At 42.2% G+C, this 25,036-nt stretch overlaps 1 protein-coding gene across 1 annotated transcript; it reads left to right on the top strand.

Annotated features, from left to right (window-relative positions):
* The first annotated feature begins 3,252 nt into the window (after nt 1–3,252).
* ATF4 (activating transcription factor 4) lies at nt 3,253–6,672 on the top strand. The gene is made up of 3 exons (XM_088455086.1): nt 3,253–3,521; nt 4,423–4,722; nt 5,754–6,672. Exons 2-3 carry the CDS (start codon nt 4,515–4,517, stop codon nt 6,566–6,568), a joined length of 1,023 nt encoding a protein of 340 aa, XP_088311212.1. The 5' UTR covers nt 3,253–3,521; nt 4,423–4,514; the 3' UTR covers nt 6,569–6,672.
* The last annotated feature ends 18,364 nt before the right edge of the window (nt 6,673–25,036 follow it).

Raw genomic sequence — 25,036 nt, 5'->3', positions numbered from 1 at the left:
GTTAGTACAAAAGGGTCAGATCGTAGTTCCCATAGATAATAATGGGGACTGCGATCTGAAGTACTAATTAGCGCATTGCAGGAGATTTCTGTGAAATCTCCTGCATTGTGCCATTAGTCAATAGGATTGATACATAACATTATGCAGAAACTGCAGTTTCTGCATAAATTTTATATGAAAAATGGGTGCAGATCTATGAAGCTCTGGAAAGTGATAAACTGCAGAGTGATAACCGTCCAGCCACTCAGCTCCCTACTGTCATGTTAAAGGCTGTGTTTGAAAAATGTCAGTTGGTAGCTGATTGGCTGGTCGTTTATCACTCTCCACTTTATCACTTCACAGACCTTCATACATCTGCCCCATGGTTTGATACAAAGGCCTCTCAATCAGTTAGGCTATTTAGCTTCAGTGAAGCCCCAAAATATACTTCATAAGACGTAGTTTACAGAATTTGACCTCTGTAATATATGTGTGTATATATCATGATCATTAGAAACGAGGGTTATTCCAAACATGGCCGCCCTGCCCTACAGGAATTTTCTCACAAACAGCAGCAGCAGCAGCAGCAGCATCATAACATGAGTCACTTCCCCCTCTCTGTATTGAGCACAGGGAGCTCTTTGTGTGATCACGGCGTGATCCTGGAGGCTCATCAGCTTCTAGCCAATAGAACGGGAGAATGGTAAAGGGCGCCGTCCTTGCCAACCAATTACACACAACTGTCCACGTGTTCCTCTCGTGATAGAGTGTTGTGTTACTGGAACCTTTGATGCGAGTTCCCGCCTGACAGCTGGCGCTCAGCGCTTCACCACAATCATCACACAGCATGCATGTTTCCACACAGCTAATCTAAAGCTTCATATTGCAGGATGTAATAAACACATAAATTAATTCTAGGATACTTGATACACACGTTAGTTGTTATGCTACTCTATAAACACTGCCTCTTAGAGTTTCCTCTTTATGAAACATATAGTATTAACAAAATTACAAAAAAAAAAACATGTCCGTTTCAATAAATCAAACAAGTAAAATGTCTGACTTGTACCTTCAGTTTAAAATATAACTATTCGGTTTGAAAATACAGAAAAAAATGATTACTGTTTTATGTGACTTATTTTCTTTCTACACAAAAGGTCAATACAGAAGCATTGACCAATTGACCTGTAGTAATTGAAAATAAAGTTACGTGTGGAAGGTTACTATGACACAATACTGGGTTTATGTAGTAAGGGTTCTCACATCTCAATTGTATCCATTGCTCACCTCTGCTATTCACGCCACGCTAATTTTCATGTAACATTTCTGTATAGTTGTATTTTAAACCAATACCATGTCAGCCAAAATAAATTCTCCAAGCTGGGAATTACTTATTTAAACAATTTTGATGGTATTATTTAGGGATTTTATATTGTTATAATTGCTAGAAATGAGTTTACCCTATTCAATCTCAAAATTATTGCTGTGAGTTATGTACTATTTTAGTGTCAGCATGATTTTTTGTTTTAGTGATATTTATTTTATTGCTGCTGCTGAAAATGTAACTTTGTTCTTACTGCTGGGCAGTACAGTGGAATAGTGGTTAGCATTGCATCCTCACAGCAATGAGGTCATGAGCTGTCAATTCTCAGTCCTGGTTTATCTGTGTGGAGTTTGTATGCCTCTCCCTGTACCTGTGTGGGTTTCATCTGGGTGCTCAGGTTTCCTTCCACACCAGATATATACCGGTAGGTTAATTGGTTTTTGACAAATGTAACCCTAGTGTGTGTTAGGGAATTTAGATGTAAGCTAGTACATAGAAGGGGGAACTTTGTTAAAAATGCAAAAAGTCCATCACGGACTGTTAATAATCACAACAATGCCGCGATTATTAATACACACATCGTCTAGTGTGTACCCATGATATGTGCACTCACGAAGGTATCTAGCGAGTAGCTACATCGCCCCCATTGGCCCTACTGCAGAGCCGATGGGGGATGTCGCTAACTATGCTATTCTGCAGAATGCACGTACCTCTCCCTCGTCGGACCAGGCATCGGCAAGTGTGTATGCACTTGCCGCATGCAGGGTCCCGTCGCCAGCGATGTCATGCTGAGTACACATCGTGTAGTGTGTACCCAGCATTAGAGAAGTTCATTGAATAAAGATAGGGAAAAATGCATTACTTATGCAAAATAGGAGAAATAGTACTTTGTAGGTTACCAATATTGAAAAATAGGGACATTTCTGGAGATGATGCTTAAAATCTCGTGCTATTCCTGGAAATTAGTGGCAGTAAATATTCATTTCCATTTGACTGTAGATAACTACTGACTACTACTCAGTTCGGGTATTTATTAGTAAAATGATACACCTTCTATACTAGCAGCAATAACCCGGGTTGTTGCATGCGAACGTGCAGCAAACCAGGTTACTGTGCAGCGTGAAATGGCCGGGTTGAAATAAGACCGGTCGAGCTACCCGGCATTTCAACCATGGTCAGGAGAAGGGTTCAACCATGCTCGTGATGCAGTGTGAATGGGTAACCCGGGTCAATTTGACCCGGGCCCCCCGTTCTCTGCATAGGAAGAGGCGGCGCTTGGAGATCATCTCCAAACGGCGGCTTCACGTGATGTCGATGGCATCACATGAGGCATCCCTGTTGAGACCTCATACAGACAGGCAGCCTGACCCAGCTTCCCGGCTTTAGTGCAGGGTCAGGCTGCCTGTCTGTATGAGGTCTCAACAGGGTTGCACCCAGAATGAGCGCGTGAACATAATCCCGGGTGCAACCCTGAAGTCAAATGGGAAATAGGTATTATTTTTTCCTCACAATATTTTATATAAGAATATATATACAGGCCTCCTTTACTATCTCCTTTAGGGCCGAAACAACTACATCCCGATCCTAACCCACTGAAAACCACAATATCAAGGACTAGTACAGAGAGCAGCAAAGCCGGCCCATCATGTTTTATAATAATCACCAGGGCCGGCAAAAGCATTAGGGCGTCATACAACACCATATGGCTAACAAACTAGCTAAGTTCACCTCATTTAAAAAAAAACAAAACACGGAGTTGATCTCCATCACCCTCCTAATTATGTGTCCTGACATTATTAGGATTAGGACACAAACGTAACTATGAAAAAATACTGAGCTTACTATCAATACAAAAGAATTTAGCGCGGAGGTATACATTTCACATTGTGAAAGATGCGGAGGGATATGACTTCCTGTAATGCGGCTGTATATAAACAGAGAGCGCTTCTCCCGCCACGTCACTTGGTTATTTGTAAGAGGGATGGTAGATAGTGCGCACACTGTGTAGTGAGAGAGCTGCTGTCCGTGTTATAGGACAGTTACACTAACCCCGAGCTGTAGTCTTTGGAGCGTCCGGTTCTACACTCTACTGCCGCGATTATAAAGCGGACAGCCATGGCTGTATAGCAGCGGCCAGCGGCCCCCTCCCTCCCCAGGCCAGAGCGAGGCAGGAGCAACCAGCGGCGCTGGCAGCACCAGGAATCGGCATCAACATGGCGTAAGTACACGGGTAGTGGTGGTGGGTGCTGGTGTCTGGTAATGGGGCTTAATGATAACGTGCAGTCTTGTGAATGCTGTCGCTACGCTCGTCATATGTTCATCGTATGTAGAAGAATGTAAATTTGTCATTCTGCCTTTATAATGAATTTGGTATGTGATCATAGTAATTCTCCCCTATTTGTTTAGCTTATGTGATTTTCCTATTATGCTTTTGCCCTTTGTAATTGGGGTATAACAGGTTATATGTTGCCTGAAGTCTTATTAACCAGGTTTCCTTATTTGTCTTTGTTGCTTTCTTGCCTGACGAGTGCTGGGAAAAGCCCATTGTCTTTGTCCTATCCCCCATAGAATGCCCCAGCTGCTGGCTCGGCTCTTTCTGGCATACCCTTTTCCTATAGGGATTTCTTCTGTGGGCTCTGGAGTCTCACGTTACAGTACAGTGGATGGATCGCTATGTAGAAGGGCTATTTTTAGATACTGGCTTCTCTGGTTGATGCTTTTGTTTTATGTCTTTGTTCTGGATCAGTATCTAGTTTGTTATAGAAATATTTTGAGTTTCTAAAATACTATCTTATGTATTTGGCACCACACTGCATACTTGATGTAACTGGGTGAGGCATCTGCTGCAATGATTAAAATGTGGCTGAGGCTAAAATGGCGGTGTATTGGCCTGAGGGTGGGGAGGAGACCAGATGGAAGAATTATGAAATGGTTGCTAGCAGCTCCACATGTGCTGCGGGAAGTAACCATATATGGTCACAAGGAATCTGCTTCCTTCTACTCATCTACAATGTGGTACGCTGCCAGGGAAGCTTACCTACAGCAGAAAGTTATACAAATTAAAATATATTATTGTATTTTAATAATTGTACTTTTTTTTTTTTTTTTTTTTCTCCCAGGCTCCTCAAGGCATTCCACAGCAGCTTTGCTGTTAACGAGAAAGAAAGCTCAGAATCCACCTTCTCCCTGAAAGCTCTGATACCTGAAAAAGATGAACCTGTTAAGCGACGAACTGTTGTTGGGGGACTTTCTGTCCCCCTTCAACCAGTCGTTTTTGGGGGCTGAAGAAAGTTTGGGTCTCTTGGATGACTGCATTGAGGTCCCCGGGTACCTCCCATCGCATGGGTTGTCCAGCCAGAAGGCTAAAAATGGTCTCTCTGAACTGCTGCCTCTACATGAATCCTTTGGCAGTGTCAAGGGTAAGAGTTACAAATATTCACGATACATTTCCTAACCATTATGGAGATGGCTGCACTTATGTGATAGTGTTGATGTAATATAGCATGTGTAAATAGATATTGGAATCAACTGATGTAGCACTAGATTACAAAAATGTATAAACCTTTACTTTTATTCACTGACAAAGGTAGTTGCTTCCTAATCCAATTCTTGCGTGAAATCTAAAACCTTTCTTAATCCCTTTAAAACGCATGATTTCAGCTTTGAAATTATTATACTGTATAACATTTACAATGAAGAATACTTAAGCCGGATACACACTACATGTGTGTGTACTCGTCACATGCACGATGCAGCAAACAATATACTGTGCGATCGTTTGACACTGCACGATCTGATTAACGACCTCACAATAGGTTGTTCACTGGCCTCCTCCACAAACATGAGGTCGTCCTCAAACTAACAGATTGAGCAGAATGTAGGCTTGATCTGTTGATGCGATGAGCGACTCAGCAAGGTAGCTCATAGTGGGGGTACACACTTGCCGATGTGTATGTCGGCTCGACTTGCCAGATCGGGTGATCTAGTTTGTACCCAGCTTTACGTTTGGAAGGCCTTTATGAAGAGCTCTTTAGTGCTCCTGAAGTATGTATGTGTATAGATATAGGACAGCTCAGATGGTGTAATGGTTAGCGTTACTGCTTCACAGCACTGAGGTCGTGGGTTCGATTCCCACCACGGCCCTAACTGTGGAGTTTGTATATTCTCCCTGTGCTTTAGTGTGTTTCCTCCCACACTCCAAAAATATACCGGTAGGTTAATTGGCTCCAAACATAAAATTAACCCTAGTGTGCATGTGTGTGAGCATGTGATAGGGAACATATATTGTAAGCTCCACTGGGGCAGGGACTGATGTGAATGGTCAGATATTCTCTGTAGAGTGCTTCAGAATATGTGTGCGCTATATAAATAGCTGGTAATAAATAAACTGGTAATAAATAATATAGATATGATAGATTTTGTCTTCTAAATCCCTATTTTGTCTTTATAGGGGATGCCTTCTCTGGCATGGAGTGGATGGTGGAAAAAATGGACCTGAAGGAGTTTGATTTTGATTCCCTGCTTGGGATGGAAGATCTAGAATCCACCGTCTCACCAGATGAGCTCATGGCCACGTTGGATGACTCGTGTGATCTCCTAGAGGACCCACCTCTCCCAATGGTAGAAGGCCAATATGTGCCATCACCAGCCCCAATCTCTCTTCCAGAATCTCCACTGGAGGCTGATCAAGTGGCACCAGTGAGCCCAAATTTAATTGAGACCCAAGTGTCTAGCCCAGACCATGTCTTTATTTTAGATGTAGGGAGTGTGGTGGATGTTGCTGAGGAAGATGATAAAATCACGGCAACATATACACTAAAATGTGAGAAGGAAGATTCCTCAGATAATGACAGTGGCATTTGTATGAGCCCATCTTATCTGGGGTCTCCCCAGCAAAGTCCTGAATTTACTGTAGAGTACCCTAGTAGTGCCCAGTCATCTCCCGAGTCCCCTGTCTCTGAGAGACCCAAACCGTATGATCTTCCCTCAAAGGATAGAGAAGTCTTGGCAAAGGTAAAAGCTGTAGGGCAACCAAAAGTAGACAAGAAAAAGAAAAAAATGGAGCAGAACAAGACAGCAGCCACTCGCTACCGGCAAAAGAAGAGAGCAGAGCAAGAGGCAATATCTGGAGAGTGCCGAGAACTAGAACGGAAAAATGATGCCCTTTCTGAGAAAGCAGAGTCTCTAGCCAAAGAGATCCAGTATTTGAAAGACCTGATGGAAGAAGTCCGCAAGGCCAAAAGCAAACGAGCAAACAGTTCTTAAGTTTGGTGGAAGTTGGGAGCGTTGTGTATTGTTGTACATATAGGTTATATGGTTGTTAAGCAGTGTGTAGGAATGTCTACTTAATAAATTATTTTATAGTTAAATGTGTATTTTCATAGTATTTTTAATGCCAAACATTCGCTAATTAAATAAGTCTGGATGATTTAAAGGGGTCAAACAAATTTTATAGGTTGCAACAATTTTCGCACACCGTAGAAAATGGGAGTTTTCAATGTCAATCCTCAAGTGTACCCAAAAGGTCATGTTTTCAGGATTTCTGTGTGGAATCATTACTGATACATTGACTTCCAAGGGATTAGAGATTGTTAGAAGTTGAAGGTTCAATAAAGTAATACCGGTGCTATAAAGAAAACTAGGAGGTGCTACCTTGGTATCTAGTGGGACAATTTGACAGTGCAATGAAACTAGGTAGATAAAACAATTTTTTCCACCGAACTCAAAATATTTTGATTTAAAATATAAAAGTAATTATGTTTACTGTAATAAAGATATTAAGTTCAGTGCAACCCAGAAAATCTATTTACATTTTTCTCTTCCTTTATGGAATTAGTGATTTAACAAAATAACTGTCCTGTGCATGACTAAAACATCCTGAAAACATGACATGTTGGGGGGGGGGGGGGGGTATTAAAGTATTGTGTTGAAAATCCTGGTAGAAGTACTAATGCTGCATACACACAGTACAACCTGCACAACCAAAGATATCGCTGATTTCCCTCACAACTTTCTGTAGTGCAGGGCAAATGATTTTGGGTGTACACACTGATGGATATCTGATAGATATTTCAGTGAAGTCATGTCTTTACAGGCAAATCTTGACAAAATCGTTAAGATTGGGCCTCCATAGATATCGTTATCGTTCATGCGGGAACGCGCATTGTTAATCGATTAACGATATAGTTATCGTTCAGGAAAATCATCCCCTGTGTATGCAGCATAAGATATGACAATTGGGTTGCTAAATGGATTTGCATTCACTTAACTGCTTGATTCCAACCGCCAGTAAAATTGTAATTTATTATTTTTCAGTGCAAACTTTTCTATTTTACTTAATAGTCCAGTTCTTTTAAAATGTCTTCCTGAGCATACAAAACAGTGGTGTTAAATAACAAACTGCTGGCTAATTAAATGCACTTGAGCATGCCTAGCAACACAGTTTCTGACCCCTAAATGTTTGTAAACTGAAAGGAAGTGTTACACTGATTATATCTATGGCTACTTGGTCTCTGACATCTTCTGACAGGCTATAGGCACAATCCTGAAATTGCTCATGCAGTGTTTACACATGTTTGGTTACTTTACACCTGCACATGAGCTTACATTGCGCCTATGTAACATGGATCAAGTTCTTTCTGCATTTGTGTACACACTAAAGTGTGTGAGTAAAATCCCTGGCACTCGTGCAACAACTTTCCAAGTCCCTTACACCTGCACCAACCTAATGTAACTTGCCACATTTGTTCAAATGGATAAATGCTAGGTGTTGGTTACAATCCTGAAGTACTTTAATGCTGCACACGTGTAACAGTCACTCCAGGGTACAAAAAGGATACCAGGCTGATTTAATGAGTCTGCTCTTCCTTTCATTAGTGTATTATCTAGTTTGTAACCTAAACAATAGATGTTACTGCTTCCAGACTAATGTTGCTGCTGATAAAGCAACTAACAGAAAAAAGTTTACAAAAGGTAAAGGACATGTTCAGAAATTAATATGGTGAAGGAAAAAAATTAGTTTCCAGTGTAACTGTCCACTTGAAGTAAATTTTTAGGCTGATCCTATATTGGACTAAGGGCTATATTCAGTTAGAGGGCGAAAAGTCTGTTGCTGGACTTTTCGCCTTTGGAGGACAAAGTATCGGGCGCGTGCCCACATATCCCCGTATTCAATTTGGAATCTGAAAATGACACCAGGCGGAAAGGTAAGTAGTGAAAGTCTTGTCACTTTTGGGGAAATCAGCTTGTCCACCCCCCCCCCCCCCCCCCCCCCCCCAAGATGCGCTCTAAAGGTATTTGGGATTTTTAAACTGTCTCTACAGATGCTTTAATGCGTCTTTAACAAAGTGTGAAGAATAACATTTTGCAACTTTTTTTTTTTTTGTTAAATAACTAGTCCCATCAAATTTGGGGTACATGAAAATGGGTGCAAGCATGTTTTTAAGTCCCTAAAGTGAACTTTAAAAAAATCATGAAAACTCTGCCTGCCGCAATCAAAAAAACACTGCTGCATACTTGGGGACTCCCCATGAGTATTTTGCTAGTTTATAAATTTGTCCCTCAACTTTTTTTTTTTTTCAACCCCAAAACGAAAAGTTTTTTTTTTGGGGTGTTCTATGGAACTTTTTTTTTTTTTTTGACACAATACCTTTAGGGGACATTCGAAGGGGTGCAGGGTTATACTTGGTTTTTAGCAAAGACTTTGAAATTGAATATGGGGAAAAGTGGAAACGGCGAAAATGATGTCATTGGTGATAAAGTATCGCTGATAATGGATTTTCGCAGCCTAATTGAATATGGCCCTAAGTCAATTGTCCGCACAGGCTCTTCATGATCAAGTAGTTGTGTCACTGTTCCTTAGCAAATGGCATTCTTATAAATATGGACACATCCTGCAATAAGCCCTGTTCAATGAGGTGGTGTTCCTGTTACAAGTATGCATTTATGAGAAGGATAACTTGAAATATCTGTTTATTTAGCCTGGGTTACTGTGTTAGCTCTAGAAATTGATGTTTGAGAGCAGAACTTTTTAAATGTGGAAAGAGCTATGCTAGGTTCATTTTAACAAGACCGTAAAGATAATGAGGGATTAAGCTGAATGTTTATTTTGGAGTAGACCCATACTAGGAAAGGCTGATTCACTTTCAAAGTACACCTGTCAAAATATGTGATTATACTAAAGGACTTTGTAGTCATAAAGTAGACATGGGCAGAATTTCAATATTCAATCTGTCGACTCTGTAAATGTTGACATGATTTTAGGGTTAGAGTAATACTACATGGCAAACCACATTGTTGAAATCAGTGTTGACATGTCAACATTGTGAATGTAGACCAGAGGTGCATACACACACACAATGATTTTGTTATGAACGATTTTCTGTCAGATTATCTTGTCAGATTTTTTAACGTGTAATGAACAATTTTTGCATATTCCCTTAATGAAAATCATTCAGTTGGTCAGTCTGACTGAACTACAAATGTGAACACGCATGAACGATAACCTTCATTATTTTAACTCAGAAAGTGAACCATTTTTTCAACGATTGAACGATAAATTATATTGTTATCGATAATCGTTCAAAAAATCTTTGTGTGTGTATGCACCCTTAGTATACCACACTCGTTTGTAACTTCATGCAAGCTTTGCTTATATGACAACATAATCAGCATATTTGCGTGTCCTCTGTGCTTGAATGGATGTGCTACTCTTGTTTCATTTCCAGTGCAGCAGCAAAAAAATAAAACAAAGGTAGCAGGGGGTGAGTGGTGTCCTGTGATCGGAGGATGCCCTGCAATCCACCAGTGGATTCAACGTTTGGTCCACTGATCCACACACTTGTAGCATTTCCTTCTTTGGCTGTCAAAGTATGTACTCTATCCATATGTTAGAAGCTAGTGACATTACCTGATTAATATTAGTGGTTCCATAGGCAACATTTTTATGGGTTCTAAATCAACCCATAAAGTAGCCATCTACAATGTGGGCTTTGTGTCCACTAATTTTCCATAGCCCCCTTCATCTGTGGTGTTTGGGTACATGATAAAATATAGTGGGGCTTTGGTGGCCCTGCATTTTGCATCATCACACAGCGTCAGGCCAGCAGTGTACTCACCTTACTCCCAAAGAAAATAACTTCAGGGGCTGATTCAGAGGCGAGGGTTAAATAGATTTTCCCACAACCTGCCGATGTTTGTAGAACTGTGCAGGAGCTGCCATGCGTTGTTTCTCCCAGTGCCCCAAATATTGCAGAATGATTAACATGGTGCTGGCACTTGGGGGCAGCGTTCCAGAAAATGGGGCCGACACACCCTGTTTCCCTATGCGTGCCGAATCCATTGGCTGCGTCCTTGGAAGCATCATGACTGGCCCTGCAGAATGATTTCACCAGACATCCTGAGTAACATGAGGTGTACTCATGTCTGATGTTCAAGCAGTGGATGCGATGCTGCGTCTTTGGGCACAGCAGCAGATCACAGAAGCCAGTAGTGGGCATCTTTTCACTTATGACCCCTATTTCGTGTGAAAGGCACAGTGGCTAGCGTCCACCTCTGAACCAGCCTCTTAGTGCAGCCATCTGTGTATAGAGCAAGGAAGCACAAGATACTAAAGCTCTTTGTAAAACCTTTTTTCCTCATAAGGGTCGGGGGAAGACATAGTTTTGGAATGCCTCTAGTAAACTAGATTATAAAACATTACATAATACAGTTGTATTCCACATTTGTAAGATCCAGACTTCCAGCTGTGGACAACACATACTGTGGGGATAAAAGTACATAAGGTTATTGTTGAACATTATAATGGAAACAAAGGGCCTGATTCAGAGCCGGACGCTCTGACCAGAGCGCTCGCTCTGAATCAGGGCCCTCCTCCATTAAAATGGAGCGTCCTCCTGGACGCTCATATAGCTGTGGGTCACCATCGCGACCATCAGACTTGCGACGGAGACCCTGCGGTAGGGTCTCCCTGCCACAAGCCCTATCAGAGCCAAAATCACTCCCACTGACATCACTAGTGATGTCAGTGGGGCCGGCTTCAGACGGTAGGCGTTCCCATGGGAACGCCTCCATCTGGCAGGCACGCCCACCAAAGGGGGCGTGCTGTCAATCAACATAGACAGCACGCCCCCTTTGGTGCGAGACCCGGAGCGACAGCTTGGCTGTCGCAGTCCGAGTCTCGCGCATGCGCACGACGGAGCTCCCTCCATCGTGCGCATGCGCAGTGGGGAACATCGACCCACTTGCGAGCGTACTGCCGCTTGCGAGTGGGTCTGAATGACCCCCAAAGACTCCACAAAACATCACATTCCAATCTAGAAACAACTAGGCATTACAATAGATAAAACATGCTTACCTATCTCTTTCTGTTATCAAATATTATATTTCTAAATCCGAGATGCAGATCTTTTTTTCTGGTCCACAATCTGCATTCAGAAATAGTACTCATTAGTAAAGTTAATTTGCTTAAACCTACAATATACATAAACTTTACTACAGGAAGAGAGGAACCTCTCTGTACTTGCATGTATCAATTATGCCATGCCACTCAATATTGTGAAACAGTCCCCATAGAGACATAAAGTGTGTGCACTGCAAAGGGATGATGCATCATAAGAGGAGTGTGGCCATCACACGGGGTGAACTATGCCCCCCTACTGTAACCCACCCTTCTCCCTTGTAGTAGCACATTCTCCCTTTCACCGCTGTATTAAGACAGCAGCCAATTGAACCATAAGGACACACAAACTTTCCTTGGATCAATAATTTCAGTTGTGTCATTTGTTAATTATGACTACTAGAGCCAGTCCTTGTAAGAAAACCATCTAATCCATTTTTAGCCTTGTTCACTGAACCTGCAGTCACACCCTCCATCATGATGGAGAATTCCACAGTGTGACTATCCTGCTGTGAAGAAAAAAACTTTATATATTTACAGTGAAAACATTTTTATCCAGGCTTAGGGGATATCCCCTTGTCACTTACAGGCTTGGCTATGAAACTTTGCTGCTTGCTTGCTGAATGGTTTTTCTGTAGCCCTTTCTATCCCAGACTGAATGCTTCCATTTAATGTTTGTAGCATAATAATTACCACTGGCTAGGTCAGCGGTTCAAAAACTTTTTTAAATCATGACACCTTAAAGCAGGAGTCTTCAACCTTTTACACAGTGAGCCACATTAAAAAAAATTTGAATTTGTCCAAATCAGGCTACTTTACAAGATTTACAATCTATGTCTCAATTCTCATGGCATTCTACGCAGATTAAATACCTGGGGGGTTATTTTACATAGGAACCCCTCTCAGATTTCCTCCTCCAACTTTCCTTCAATACTAAATAAGATCAAAACAGACCTTCAATCCTGGCGCTCCTACAGGATCTCGTGGACGGAGAGGATTGGAGTAATCAAAATTAATATGCTACCCAGAGTCCTCTATTTTCTGCAAACTCTTCCCATATCAATACTGTACTCTTAGTTCACAGAATTGCACCGTGTCATTAGGGACACGGGTCATAGGCCATGTTTTAAACATCAGGTATTGTATAGACGAAAGCACCTGGGGGATCAACAACTGCCTCATTTCCTCTCTTATTGCCACGCCGTGTTGCTCACAAGGGTTATGAATTTTGGAGTTAATAATAGGAAACAATGGGTCGATATAGAAGCTGCTTATCTTCCTACTATGACCCCTGGGTTGCCCTGGCTACATACCCTGCCTCGATTACGCCTCCCTTTGTTGGGCCATACTATTTGTTGCTGGTGGCGTTTCCGTTCCCAACCACTCTCACCTAGTCCTTCCCCTTTAACTCCATTGTTTGGAAATCCAGCCTTTTCCCCAGGGTTGGTGCCCAATTAATTTGAATTATGGCCCTTACATGGGATTTCGACAGTAGGCCAACTGCTTGACTCCTTTGGTGTTATGAGTTTTCCCGTAAATTGGACCTGCCTAACAGGGAAATATGGAAATATCTCCAGATTAAGCACTTTCTCCTAGGTCTGGGACCCACTAATGCCAATGGCCGTAGGCTCCCCCATTTGAAAACATTAAAAAAATTAAACGAAGCCCAGGAGCCACTAAGCTATACACCGCACAGTAGCACATTCTTGATTCACCCAACTCACAATACACCACATAGTCGTGTCATACAGCAGTGCCCCTTACACATAATGCCCACAGCAGTAGTGCCCCTAATGCAATGCCCACTGTAGTGGTGCCCCTTAGGCAATGCCCCTTATGGAGTGCCCCCAGTAGTGGTAGTACCCCATAAGCCAGACCCCCAGTAGTGGTAGTGCAGTGCCACTTATGCAGTGCCCACAGTGGTAATGCCTCTTATGTAGTGCCCCCAGTAGTGGCACTATCCCTTATTCAGTGCCCCCAGTAGTGCTGCCCATAATGCAGTGCCCACTGTGGTAATGCCTCTTATGTAGTGCCACCAGTAGTGGTAGTACCCTTTATTCAGTGCCTGCAGTAGTGCTGCCCCTTATGTAGAGCCCTCAGTGGCAATGCCCCTTATGCAGTGTCCCCAGTAGTGGTAGTGCCCCCAGGAGTGGTGCCCCAGTATTAGTACCGCCAGTAGTAATGCCCCCAAGTACTAGTGCCCCTAATAGTAATGCCCCCTAGCAGTATTGCCCCTAATAGTAATGCCCCCTAGTAGTAGTGCCCCTAATAGAAATGCCCCCTAATGGTAGTGTCCCTAATAGTAATGCAAATGGAGCCTGTTGGCTGGCCGTGGGGAACAGCTGCCCCCGGCCGGGTGGCCACCCGACATAGCTCGGGCCACAGATTGAAGACCCCTGCCTTAGAGTATCAGCATTGTTTTCACGGCACCCCTAGGCCAAAAGCATCTTGTTAATTATTGAATTTGCTGTTAAGGCCTCCATTAAGGCTTACATCAAGGAGGTTGGATCCCGCACCCTTTTGGACAGATGTAATCACCACTGAGGAACCATTTACATTAACTGAAGTAGAGGGGTCCATTAGGTCAACCCCCATCGGTAAGAGCTCGGGCCCTGATTGGTTTTATATTGCCTATTATAAAATCTTGAGCAACGTTTTTTCTCCCTTAATGCTTCGGGCATTCAATGAGGTTTCAGATCTTTCACTCTTCTCACAATCCCTACCTGCTCATATCACGATTATAATGAAGGAAGGACCCGGCTCAATGTTCCAGCTACAGGCCCAATTCCCTATTAAATGTCGATTCAAAATTATTTGCTAAATTTATGGCAAACCGCTTTAAATTACTTCTTCCTAGCTTGATTCGTTCGAACCAGGTGGGTTTTGTTCCTGATCATGAGGCCAGGGACAATACCACTAAGGTTCTGGACCTGATTCATGTGGCTACATGTCAGCAGATTCCAACTGTACTCTTGTCTACAGATGCAGAAAAGGCCTTTGACAGGGTATATTGGAATTTCGTGTTGGCTGTGCTGGAGCATGTGGGATTAATATCCAGAGGATACGAGCCCTCTTCCACCCCCTCAGCCCGCGTTAGGAATAACAGGGATTTGTCGTACCCTGTTCCGATTTCGAATGGCACTCGCCAGGGCTGCCCCTTATCTCCTCTATGGTGAGGGCCTTTTGGCGGAACATTAACATATCAGGAGTATCAGTGGGTGAGAGGTAATTTAAATTAGTCCTTTTCACAGATGACTTTCAGGCCATAATAACTAACCCGATAACCCAATGGTTTTGGTTCTCAACCTTGTTGAGGAGTTTAAGCATTTTGGCTCCCTCTCTAATTTGAAGGTGAATTTGTCCAAATCAGGCTACTTTACAAGATTTACAATCTATGTCTCAATTCTCATGGCATTCTACGCAGATTAAATACCTGGGGGGTTATCTTACATAGGAACCCCTCTCAGATTTCCTCCTCCAACTTTCCTTCAATACTAAATAAGATCAAAACAGACCTTCAATCCTGGCGCTCCTACAGGATCTCGTGGACGGAGAGGATTGGAGTAATCAAAATGAATGTGCTACCCAGAGTCCTCTATCTTCTGCAAACTCTTCCCATATCAATACTGTACTCTTGGTTCACGGAATTGCCCCGTATCATTAGGGACACGGGTCGTAGGCCATGTTTTAAGCATCAGGTATTGTTTAGACGAAAGCATCTGGGGGGTCAACTACTACCTCATTTCCTCTCTTATTACCACGCCGTGTTGCTCACAAGGGTTATGGAATTTTGAAATTAATAATAGGAAACAATGGGTCGATATAGAAGCTGCTTCTCTTCCTACTATGACCCCTGGGTTGCCCTGGCTACATACCCTGCCTCGATTACGCCTCCCTTTGTTGGGCCATACTATTTCTTGCTGGTGGCGTTTCCGTTCCCAACCACTCCTCTCACCTAGTCCTTCCCCTTTAACTCCATTGTTTGGAAATCCAGCCTTTTCCCCAGGGTTGGTGCCCAATTAATTTGAATTATGGCCCTTACATGGGATTTCAACAGTAGGCCAACTGCTTGACTCCTTTGGTGTTATGAGTTTTCCTGTAAATTGGAGCTGCCTAACAGGGAAATATCTCCAGATTAAGCACTTTCTCCTAGGTCTGGGACCCACTAATGCCAATGGCAGTAGGCTCCCCCATTTGAAAACATGGGCATGTCCCATTCCTATCCCTCACACCCTCTGCCCTTTATTTATAAATTGCTTATTGATCACCTCTTTTCCACTCAACTTAAATTCACAAGGGACTTGGAGATCGAATTTGGGTTTAGTGGGGAAGGATGATTGGACGGAAATTTTTAGCAACACATTTTCTATCTCATTCAATATGTTAGCGGTAGAAACACACTACAAAGTTTTATCTCACTGGTATTGTTGCCCTAGCCTATTGGCTAAAATGTATCCTGAGGTGCCTAATTCGTGTTGGAGGTGTAATGCGGCATTGCGTTCTCCTTTGCATATCTGGTGGGGATGTTCACTGCTGATTCCTTTTTGGGATAAGGTGATAGACACTGCGGGTATTATCCTACAGGAGGATCTGCCCTTCCGTCCTAGTTTCTGGCTTCTGAACCTCCTACTAAAACTACAGGCGCTTTTAGAAAAGAAGAAAAAAAAAAAAAAAACAACAACAAAACCTTACTGTGACATATACTCAGTGCCTCCAAAGCGGTCATCCCATTGCATTGGAGATCTGCTACCGTCCCCACCATGAAAGAATGATGTGCACAGCTTGACCACTATGTCTATGTCTATGACATCATATGTATGTCTATGGATGACATCATATTACCTTTACAGCATGGTCATCAAGACTTCACAGTGATCTGGTACCCTTGGCTCCTTTATAAGGAATCTGATCATTACAAATCGCTCTGTAGGGTGCAGGAGTGGTGAAGTGGAGAGAGGTTGTTGTCTTCCTCTGAGGGTACCGCGCAATGTTTTGACAGGCTACTTCCTTATTTTTATTGTGCTGATCCATTTCCTTTTTCCTGGCGGTGAGGTCCTTTCCGTTTTCTTTTTCTTCTTTTCCTCACTACTATGTTTCGGATTTGTTTTTTGCCTATCTGATAAGTACTGTTTATTTACAAAATATGATCCAACACTTACTGTTGTCTCTCTGATATCATTCTAATTGTAATATGGTATGCTGTGCTGTTTTTTGTACCAGTTATGGCATGTTCATTTTATTTTGTGTTGGTCTTCAATAAACAAATTGCAAAAAAAAATTCCTAATAAACCAATTGCCAAGTAATAAATACATTTGCAGAAACAGTAGTGGACCCATTCAGCAATGTAGTAATGCAGGAGATATCACAGATATCTCCTACATGTACTACAGACCCAATCTTACCTACTGTCATTCATCAAGCTCTGAAAACTGAAAGCTGAAGGAGCTTGCTTGTGAGAACTGTTGCCGTGTAGAGATGGGAAATAGCCTGCTTAGCCCTGCTCCTTCCTATTGAAAGGAGATCCAGTTTCTGAAGAGGCATCTGTTTGGATCCTTTCAAATCCTCTGACCCTCGCCATACAAATGGTTAAGCATGTGCAGTAACACTGCCGGGACGAATCAGGCAATATACACTTTTGCTGCTACTAATTAGTGACGAAAATGGCAGTGTTAGGTATCATGTGACAGCTGGTTTTTGGATTAGCTGTCCCTTCACAGGAGAAATACTGAATTGCTCTTGTACATTTGGATCTGCCGTCAAAAATTGTGGCGACTTAGATCCATAGATGACACGATGCATTCAGGAATATGAATGTATAGACCCCATAATACATAAATGGGCTCCTAAATTATATATAAAAAAAAAAACAAGACACCTCTTTAATCTATCTTCTGGAAGTACATACTCTGTCCTGTGCAAGGAAAACATAGGGGAAACAGGATTAGGCTGAATGCTAAAAGGCTGAACCTCTAGATAAAACTTTGTTTTGGTTTGAGAATGAATAGAGTTGTATGTATTAAAAAAAAAACAGTAATGGGAATCTTTGCACTCTAAATTCACATTTCACTTTGTGCAAAGACTAATATGATAATGAAGAATTGGATAGCCAGTGCTTATGTTTGTTCAGAAAAAGATTTTCCTAACAGGTGTTTTCACACAATGAACAAAGTCTGATGACGTCCAATATGAATGGCCGTCATAGCTAGGTAAATGCTAACTCCCAGGTCCATGACTTCAAAACTAACAAATTACACAATGTGAAATTGACAAAACTGCACAGCTAAATGTGGAACCACTCAAATATTTTGAAAGCTTCAGTCACACATACTGTAAATCAGGCATGTTAAACATGCGGCCCGAATAAAACATTTTGTGCAGCCCGACAGTGTGTGCCCAAATATGTATAATATGCGGCCCACATCCCTGCCACGATCGGAGCTCAGCTCCGATTGGGCAGTGTTTACTTTATTTAAAACTGGCAACGCTTGTCTTTGAAGTGATCAGAGGCTAAAGAAGCCGCTGATCGCTTCAGAGGCCAGCGTTTTCCCAGTGATGCAGCATGCGGGAGACGTCATGACATCACCCACAATGAGAGGAGCCTGCGCCTGCCTCTCTGGATCAAATTAGATCCAGGCAGCGTCTACGCGGGACGGTGGGAGTGATGACGGCGTGGACTGGAGCAGTGGCCATCGTGAAGAAAGGGAAGTACTGCACAGGTGAGTGGGGCCTGTTCTATACTGGGAGGGGGCACAGCATAAGGGGCATTACTGGGGGCACAACATAAGATGCACAACTAGGGGCATTACTGGGGCTCTGCATAATGTGCACTACTAGGAGCATTACTGGGGCACTGCATAATGGGCACTACATAAGGGGCATTGCATAATGGGCACAACTTCAGGGGGCATTGCTTAAGGGGCTCTAATACAGGGGGGAATTGCATAAGGGGCACTGCAATGGTTTTATTAATAATAAACCTTTCAAAATTGCATATAAGACTTTTTTTTTTGTTGCGGCCCACACACTCTTAGGGGTATATACAATTACCCGCGGGACTTCTCCCGCGAGTAATTGGGGGTCGAAAGTCCCGCGGCGTGGGGTTAAGCTATTCAATAAAATAGCTTTTTCCCCGCGCTGGTAAATGTGCCCTCGCTCGCGGGAACACACTGTTTCCGCGAGAAGTGCGGAAACAGTGTGTTTTTCTGATGAGCGCGTGGCCGACAAGGGCGGCTTCGTGCAGCTGTTACTTCGCACCTACATGAGGTGCGAGGTAAAGTACGACAGCGGGGGACTCGCGCGCGGGGTCTCGTGGACACCCGCGCGTGGAGTCCCCATTAATTGACTCACCACCAGCGCGACAATTAGTCGCGGGGTAAACCCCGCAGCTAATTGTATATACCCCTTAGACCTTGAATATTCGGCCCGGTTGGTATTTTGAGTTTGACATGCCTGCTGTAAATGTTACACTCGACCTTTCACATATGATTTATTGAAACCACATCAGTTTAAGTACATCTGAAACTGAGAAATATCAATACATTTATAAAGTACTTATATTACATATTGCTACATTTTCATGGGCATATGACTAGAAGCTCATAGCCCCAACAGTAATAACAGAATGAGAAAGGCAACTTAATATAAATTGTTAGCTTAGAAGAGAAGCTTGCAGGGCCTCTCCTGGAGTGCCTCACTTGGAATTCTTGTTATGCACTTAAGGTCACTTAAGAAGCTGCACAAATACAGTTTTGGTCATGCAGCTATTTTTTGCATGGCTCCCCATTTGTACAGGTTTGTGTATAGCTTAGTCTGTCAAGATAGTGACTACTGTAAAGGAGCACAGTTTAGCTACTTATGATGAAGTAGCTCACAGGTTCTCAAACTCGGTCCTCAGGACCCCACACAGTACACGTTTTCCAGGTCTCCTCACAGAATCAAAATAATTAGCTCCACCTGTGAATCTATTAAAATGTGTCAGTGAGTAATGACTAACCCTGTGCACCTGCTGGGTGACATGGAAAACGTGACCTGTGTGGGGTCCTGAAGACCGAGTTTGAGAACCACTGCAGTAGCTGAATGGCTTGGGCATAATGATTCAAAACAAAATGGGAAAAGATTTTCATCTAAATTCTGAGGGGTTGAAAATGCAAATTTCCCTATTTAACAGGTGGATAATATTTATATACTTTTCTTAGGATCTTAGAGAAAAAAACACAAAAGTTTAAATTAATTAAAGTCGGTGATCCATAGGTCGTAGTGATCATATTTGTGTATTAGTTTGTGGGATGAGATCAGAATTTGCATGACAGCAATCTGGTAAATGGTTATTCGAGTGCACATCCCAGAGCAGAAAGTTGATGTTCTCCCTGTTATGCACATAGAAGACAAATCGCACATAAAGATAATACCACATTTGTTGTACTTAAGTGAATAATCTGAGTGCAATTACATCAACAAAAGACATAAATCCAGAAGAAACAGGTGTCGTGTTTGTAAATATTTTTCTTTCAAAAAGGGGAAACAGTTTCTTCTATTAGACACGTATTGCATCCCTTTACTCAAGCTTTAACCAACTTTTTTAGGACATGCAGGGATGTGCAAGCATTGCGATTGCACAAAGCGCAGCGCTCTGTGGGCGGCTCTGCCGCTCACCCACAGCTCCTGCATCTGGCTAGCAGGGTGCCTGTAACGGCACCTTGCTGCCAGAATTTCTGCAGCAGTGCCCAGGGCCGCCATCATGGGGAGCTGTCGGGACTCTAGTCCCGGGCCCGGAAAGTCAGAGAGGGGGGGGCCGCAGGCTGTTCCTAACCCCCACCCTGCAACAGTTAACGTTACAGGTGGTGGCCCATCCACTTCTACCGCTCGCTACTCCTACCCCCTGTGCAATGCAGTGACAGGGGCCCCGCTAATACTGCTGCGGCCAGCAGCCGTGCAATAAAGTTTTTTTTTTCTTTGCCGGGGGGCGCGTGCATGACGTCCATTACCGTGACGTCATGAGGCTGCAAGGCAGAGGAGCCGCAGCGTGTTAGTCAGAACTTAGAAAAAAACGTAAGTGTCATGCTGGGGCTTAGCTGGTGGATACAGAAGGGAGATGGCTGTCAAAAACATCAGGCAGAGACAGAAAGGGGCTGCCCAGCAAAGACGGGGCTGCCAGACAAAGACGGGGCTGGCCGGCAGAGACAGAAGGGGGCTGGCAGATAGAGACAGGGTACTGAGAGACACTGCAGGGCTGGAGTTGAAGAAACACTGGGGGAGGGGGGTCCTGCCTGTTTTGTCAGTCCTGGGCCCCACAGTTTCTAATGGCAGTGCCGCCTGAAGTGTCCTTAGGACGCTCCAGATGGTCACAATGCTGCCCTTACAGCACCCCAGAGTATCCTGAGGATGCTCCAGGTATTGCTGTAACCACCTGCTCCTGGCGCCGGGTACAGGCCACGCACCCTCCATCGGGCGCCAGTAGCCTGTGAGAAAGCTGTTAATAGCGAAATGCGTGTCGGCAGTTTAGCTGGTGCTACGTCTGTTATAATATGAAGATATGCAAAATACTACCACATAGATATCCACGCTCAGCATATTAACACCTATGTTTCTATGAGATTGTAATTATTTTTTATATGTCTGAGTGTAGCCGAGATTATAACGAGATACACAGGGTAATATACCCCAAGAGTAGCTACTCGCTCATCCATTGATTCCCCATACAACAACTCCTCTAGTATAATATTTCAGTCGAATACAGTGCAATATTATTCAATTATGTAAATATTAAAAGGATAGTGAATTACATATAATACCTGGCAGATATGTGATAACTATTATGCATTTATAAAATTGCAAGAAATTACATTGTCTGTGAATGGGATTACTAACACTCAGAAATTGTAATCGGAAGCTACTTTATAATAGGATCTGAATCCTAATACTACTTGCAATGAATGATGACAAGTGAGCAGTATTCTAGCAATTAATGGTGTAATCTGCTCTGGCATTATTTTGGAAGCAAGCTGTGGTATCAATGAGCAGAGACCATTACATAAGAAATCACCAGACATAATGAATCTCATGTTTCTGCAACATTGTTTACACATGTTGCAAACCTAATGAAACTAATGTAACTGTTTTATAATACTGCTGAAATAGTTACATTACAAGTAAAAGAGAATCTTAACAGGGTCTCACAACTGGCAATATATACCAGATTATCTGAATACTAGTGCATTCATATTATATAAGTATTGAATAAATGTGGGCTACATATAGATTCTAAGATTATCAAGATATAACAATATTATAGGTGCAGTAGCTAAGTGGAACCTTAGGACATAAAATCCTTATATGTGGTAGGAAATAATATTTAAAGTCAGACAATAAAGAGCACCAGCTGAACAATTGTTTTAAACACATTATTTATTTCTATGCACATTCTATTCTTTATTTTGCTTGCTTCTCATATGTTATATGATTAATACAAGATATGAATATACTTTTCATTTATCATTATAATAAAAGTTACATTTTAATACTATATCTAACTGGTTACCTGTGTACACCAATAGATTTCTTTCCCCTCTAACCCTTTCCCTGTTAAGTGAACAATGTACTGTATATCTATATACTGTCTTAAGTAGCACCCCTTCCTATAGGAGTCTCTGAAATACATAGTACATTATCTATATTATATTTATACTCCCAAGGGAGGAAAAGGTAACTTCTAATTTTGAATATATAAATAGATTACAGTGCAGTGAATACACTTTGGGTTAATATCCACTTACAGACAGCCTGCTTTATCCTTCTTGGTTCCTCAGTTCAGGAGAAATATAGGAAAGCACAAGCTAACACCATATGAAGATGGCATTAGGTATTGGGGTCAAGCTCCAAAAGTGTTCAGTATGGAGCTTAATAAATAGCACAACTGCAACATCCTATATTGTAAGGGCACCAATACTGACTGCTTGAATAACTTGGCATTAAGGTTTGATAACTGGGCCCCCTAAGACAGAGGGCCTGATTCAGACCCGTTCGCTAGCAAGCGATCAATGTAAAGAGCCCCAGGACAGGGTAAGATAGCTACAGTGCTCACCTGTAACGGCTGTTACTTGCAAGACTGCCTATCCCTCTCCCGGAGCCCACTCCTCACATTGCCAAAAGACTATAAACATACACCAGCACTGTATTAGTGCGAGTCAATGTTTTTATCTTGCTTCAATTTTAATAGACGTACAACCTTTGTAGATTCACTCACACTTCAGGTTTTTTTTTTCAAGTTCATTATCCTTTATTATCATATAGTATATATATATATATTTGGTTTTATAATTTTTTATTGGTACTATTTATTTTATTTTTTAATTTATTTATATTTATTTTATTATTTTTTCAATTTATTATTTATGATATATATATTTTTTAGTCATACAGATATTTTCATATTTCTTATTCTCAATTTCTTCAGTGTTTCAATTCTTTCTTTTCCTTTTCTTATTGACTCAGATACTGCATTAACATACTCTCTTTATAAGGATCTTATCCTTTTCTGCATAATTATCTCCCTCAGCGCTCAATACTTTTTCTTATTAAATATATCCTATATTATTTTGAGCTGCTTCCATCCATAGAAGCGAGGCAATACTATCATTTTTTCCTAACAAGTAATCAATGTTAAACCAAGTTAGCATTTACCTAACTAAAAAAATATTTTTGGGAAAGGTAACAGCTAGAATTATGGTTACATGGGGAGGATTTGTAATTTCTAGTTACAGTATATCTCTTTGATGTGCTTGGCATTTAGCAGTCTGTCCACATTGATACCATATGGGGCATTATTCACCTCGTAAAGGTAAATGGCGATATGTATGGTCTTGAGAGGATCCAGATAGACAAATCAAGCGATGCCAATACAAAGTTATAATTGACCACTGCAATGAAACCATGTAAGACATATTTGCCACTTTAATTTCATAAACATAGCTACATGTATTAGGTTACGGGTATCAAGCTTACATACAGTAGACAGCTGCGGAGTTAAACAAGTGGGCTTTAGCACATGTTCTTACATGACACATTTTGTCCAGCTACATATCTGCTGTCATTTTTCTACTCGTCTACCACTTGCAGAAACCTCTGATGAGGTTTTAATTCAAAATCAATTAATAAAAAAAATCACCCAAAATATACATACCCATAGAGGCAGCAGCAATGTTTTGGCGGATTTAATATTTACTATCATTTGGTCCATTATTTTTCTAAGATGTGCAATGTGAACACAGTCACGATGCGTCTGCAAAAATTACTTGCGTATAAAGTAGTAACATGAAGAAAATCTCAGTTATAGCTATATGAACTGCCTTTTTAGGGAATCTGTACAACCTACTGAGGGGGCACTATCATTAACCCCAACCGATATAGGCAGAAACAAATCAATTTTGTGTCACATGATGACAACCTCAGTGGTACTTTTGTTTATCCATCATAAATAGATAAAATCTCTAATCCATACATGTAAAACAGCATATTAAGTGTCATTGTCTAAATTTAACAAGGCTTTGTAGATAGCAAATATGGGATAGTGAATATGCCGGCAGACGGGATGCTGGGCTTCGATATACCGATGCTGAATCCTGCCGCACGGCAAAATGCAGAAGCTGCTATTCCGAATGGGATCAGGATACCAGCGTCTGCATCCCTACCGCCGGAATCCCGAACATAGGATCCAGGTAAGTATTCGCATTAGCCCGGGGAAGGGGTTAGGTTTAGTGACCTCCCCGGGGGGAATTAGTGTTAGGCATCCCCCGGGGAGGGTTAGGCACCACTGGGGAGGTTAGGGTTAAACATCCCCCCAGCAGACTTAGGTTTAGCGTACAGGAAGGGGGGGGTTAGGGTTAGGCACCAATAGGGGGATGTTAGGGTTAGGCACCCCCCAGGGAGGTTAGGGGAGGGTTAGTTTACTTACCTTCACCTGTCGGGATTCTGCACAGTCAGAGGGAGGGAAATTTTAACGGTGTTGCTCCTAGAATTCATTACAGCATTTCAAAGTACCATCCTGGCTTAGAACATGTTAATTTTTAGCACAGTGGTTCTCAACCCTCAAGTTTTCCTAACATGTCCGACCGCATCCCGTTTTGGGGATTTCTGTCTGTGGAAACAGGTGGAATAATTACAGAACTGTGCATGAATAAAGAAATCCACAAAACATGACCGGTTGGTGGTACTTGAGAACTGGAGTTGAGAACCACTGCTTTACATATGTCAGGAGACTAAAGCTGCATACACACGGTACGATCTGTTCCACCAACGACTTGAAAGATATCTTTCAATGAAGTCATCCTGCCACATCTCT

The sequence above is a fragment of the Taudactylus pleione genome, unplaced genomic scaffold (genome assembly GCF_031769625.1).
Source record: "Taudactylus pleione unplaced genomic scaffold, aTauple2 ptg000642l, whole genome shotgun sequence".
NCBI classification, from domain to species: domain Eukaryota; kingdom Metazoa; phylum Chordata; class Amphibia; order Anura; family Myobatrachidae; genus Taudactylus; species Taudactylus pleione.
The sequence above is the reverse complement of the archived record's forward strand: the minus strand, read 5'-3'. Positions and strand labels throughout refer to the sequence as shown.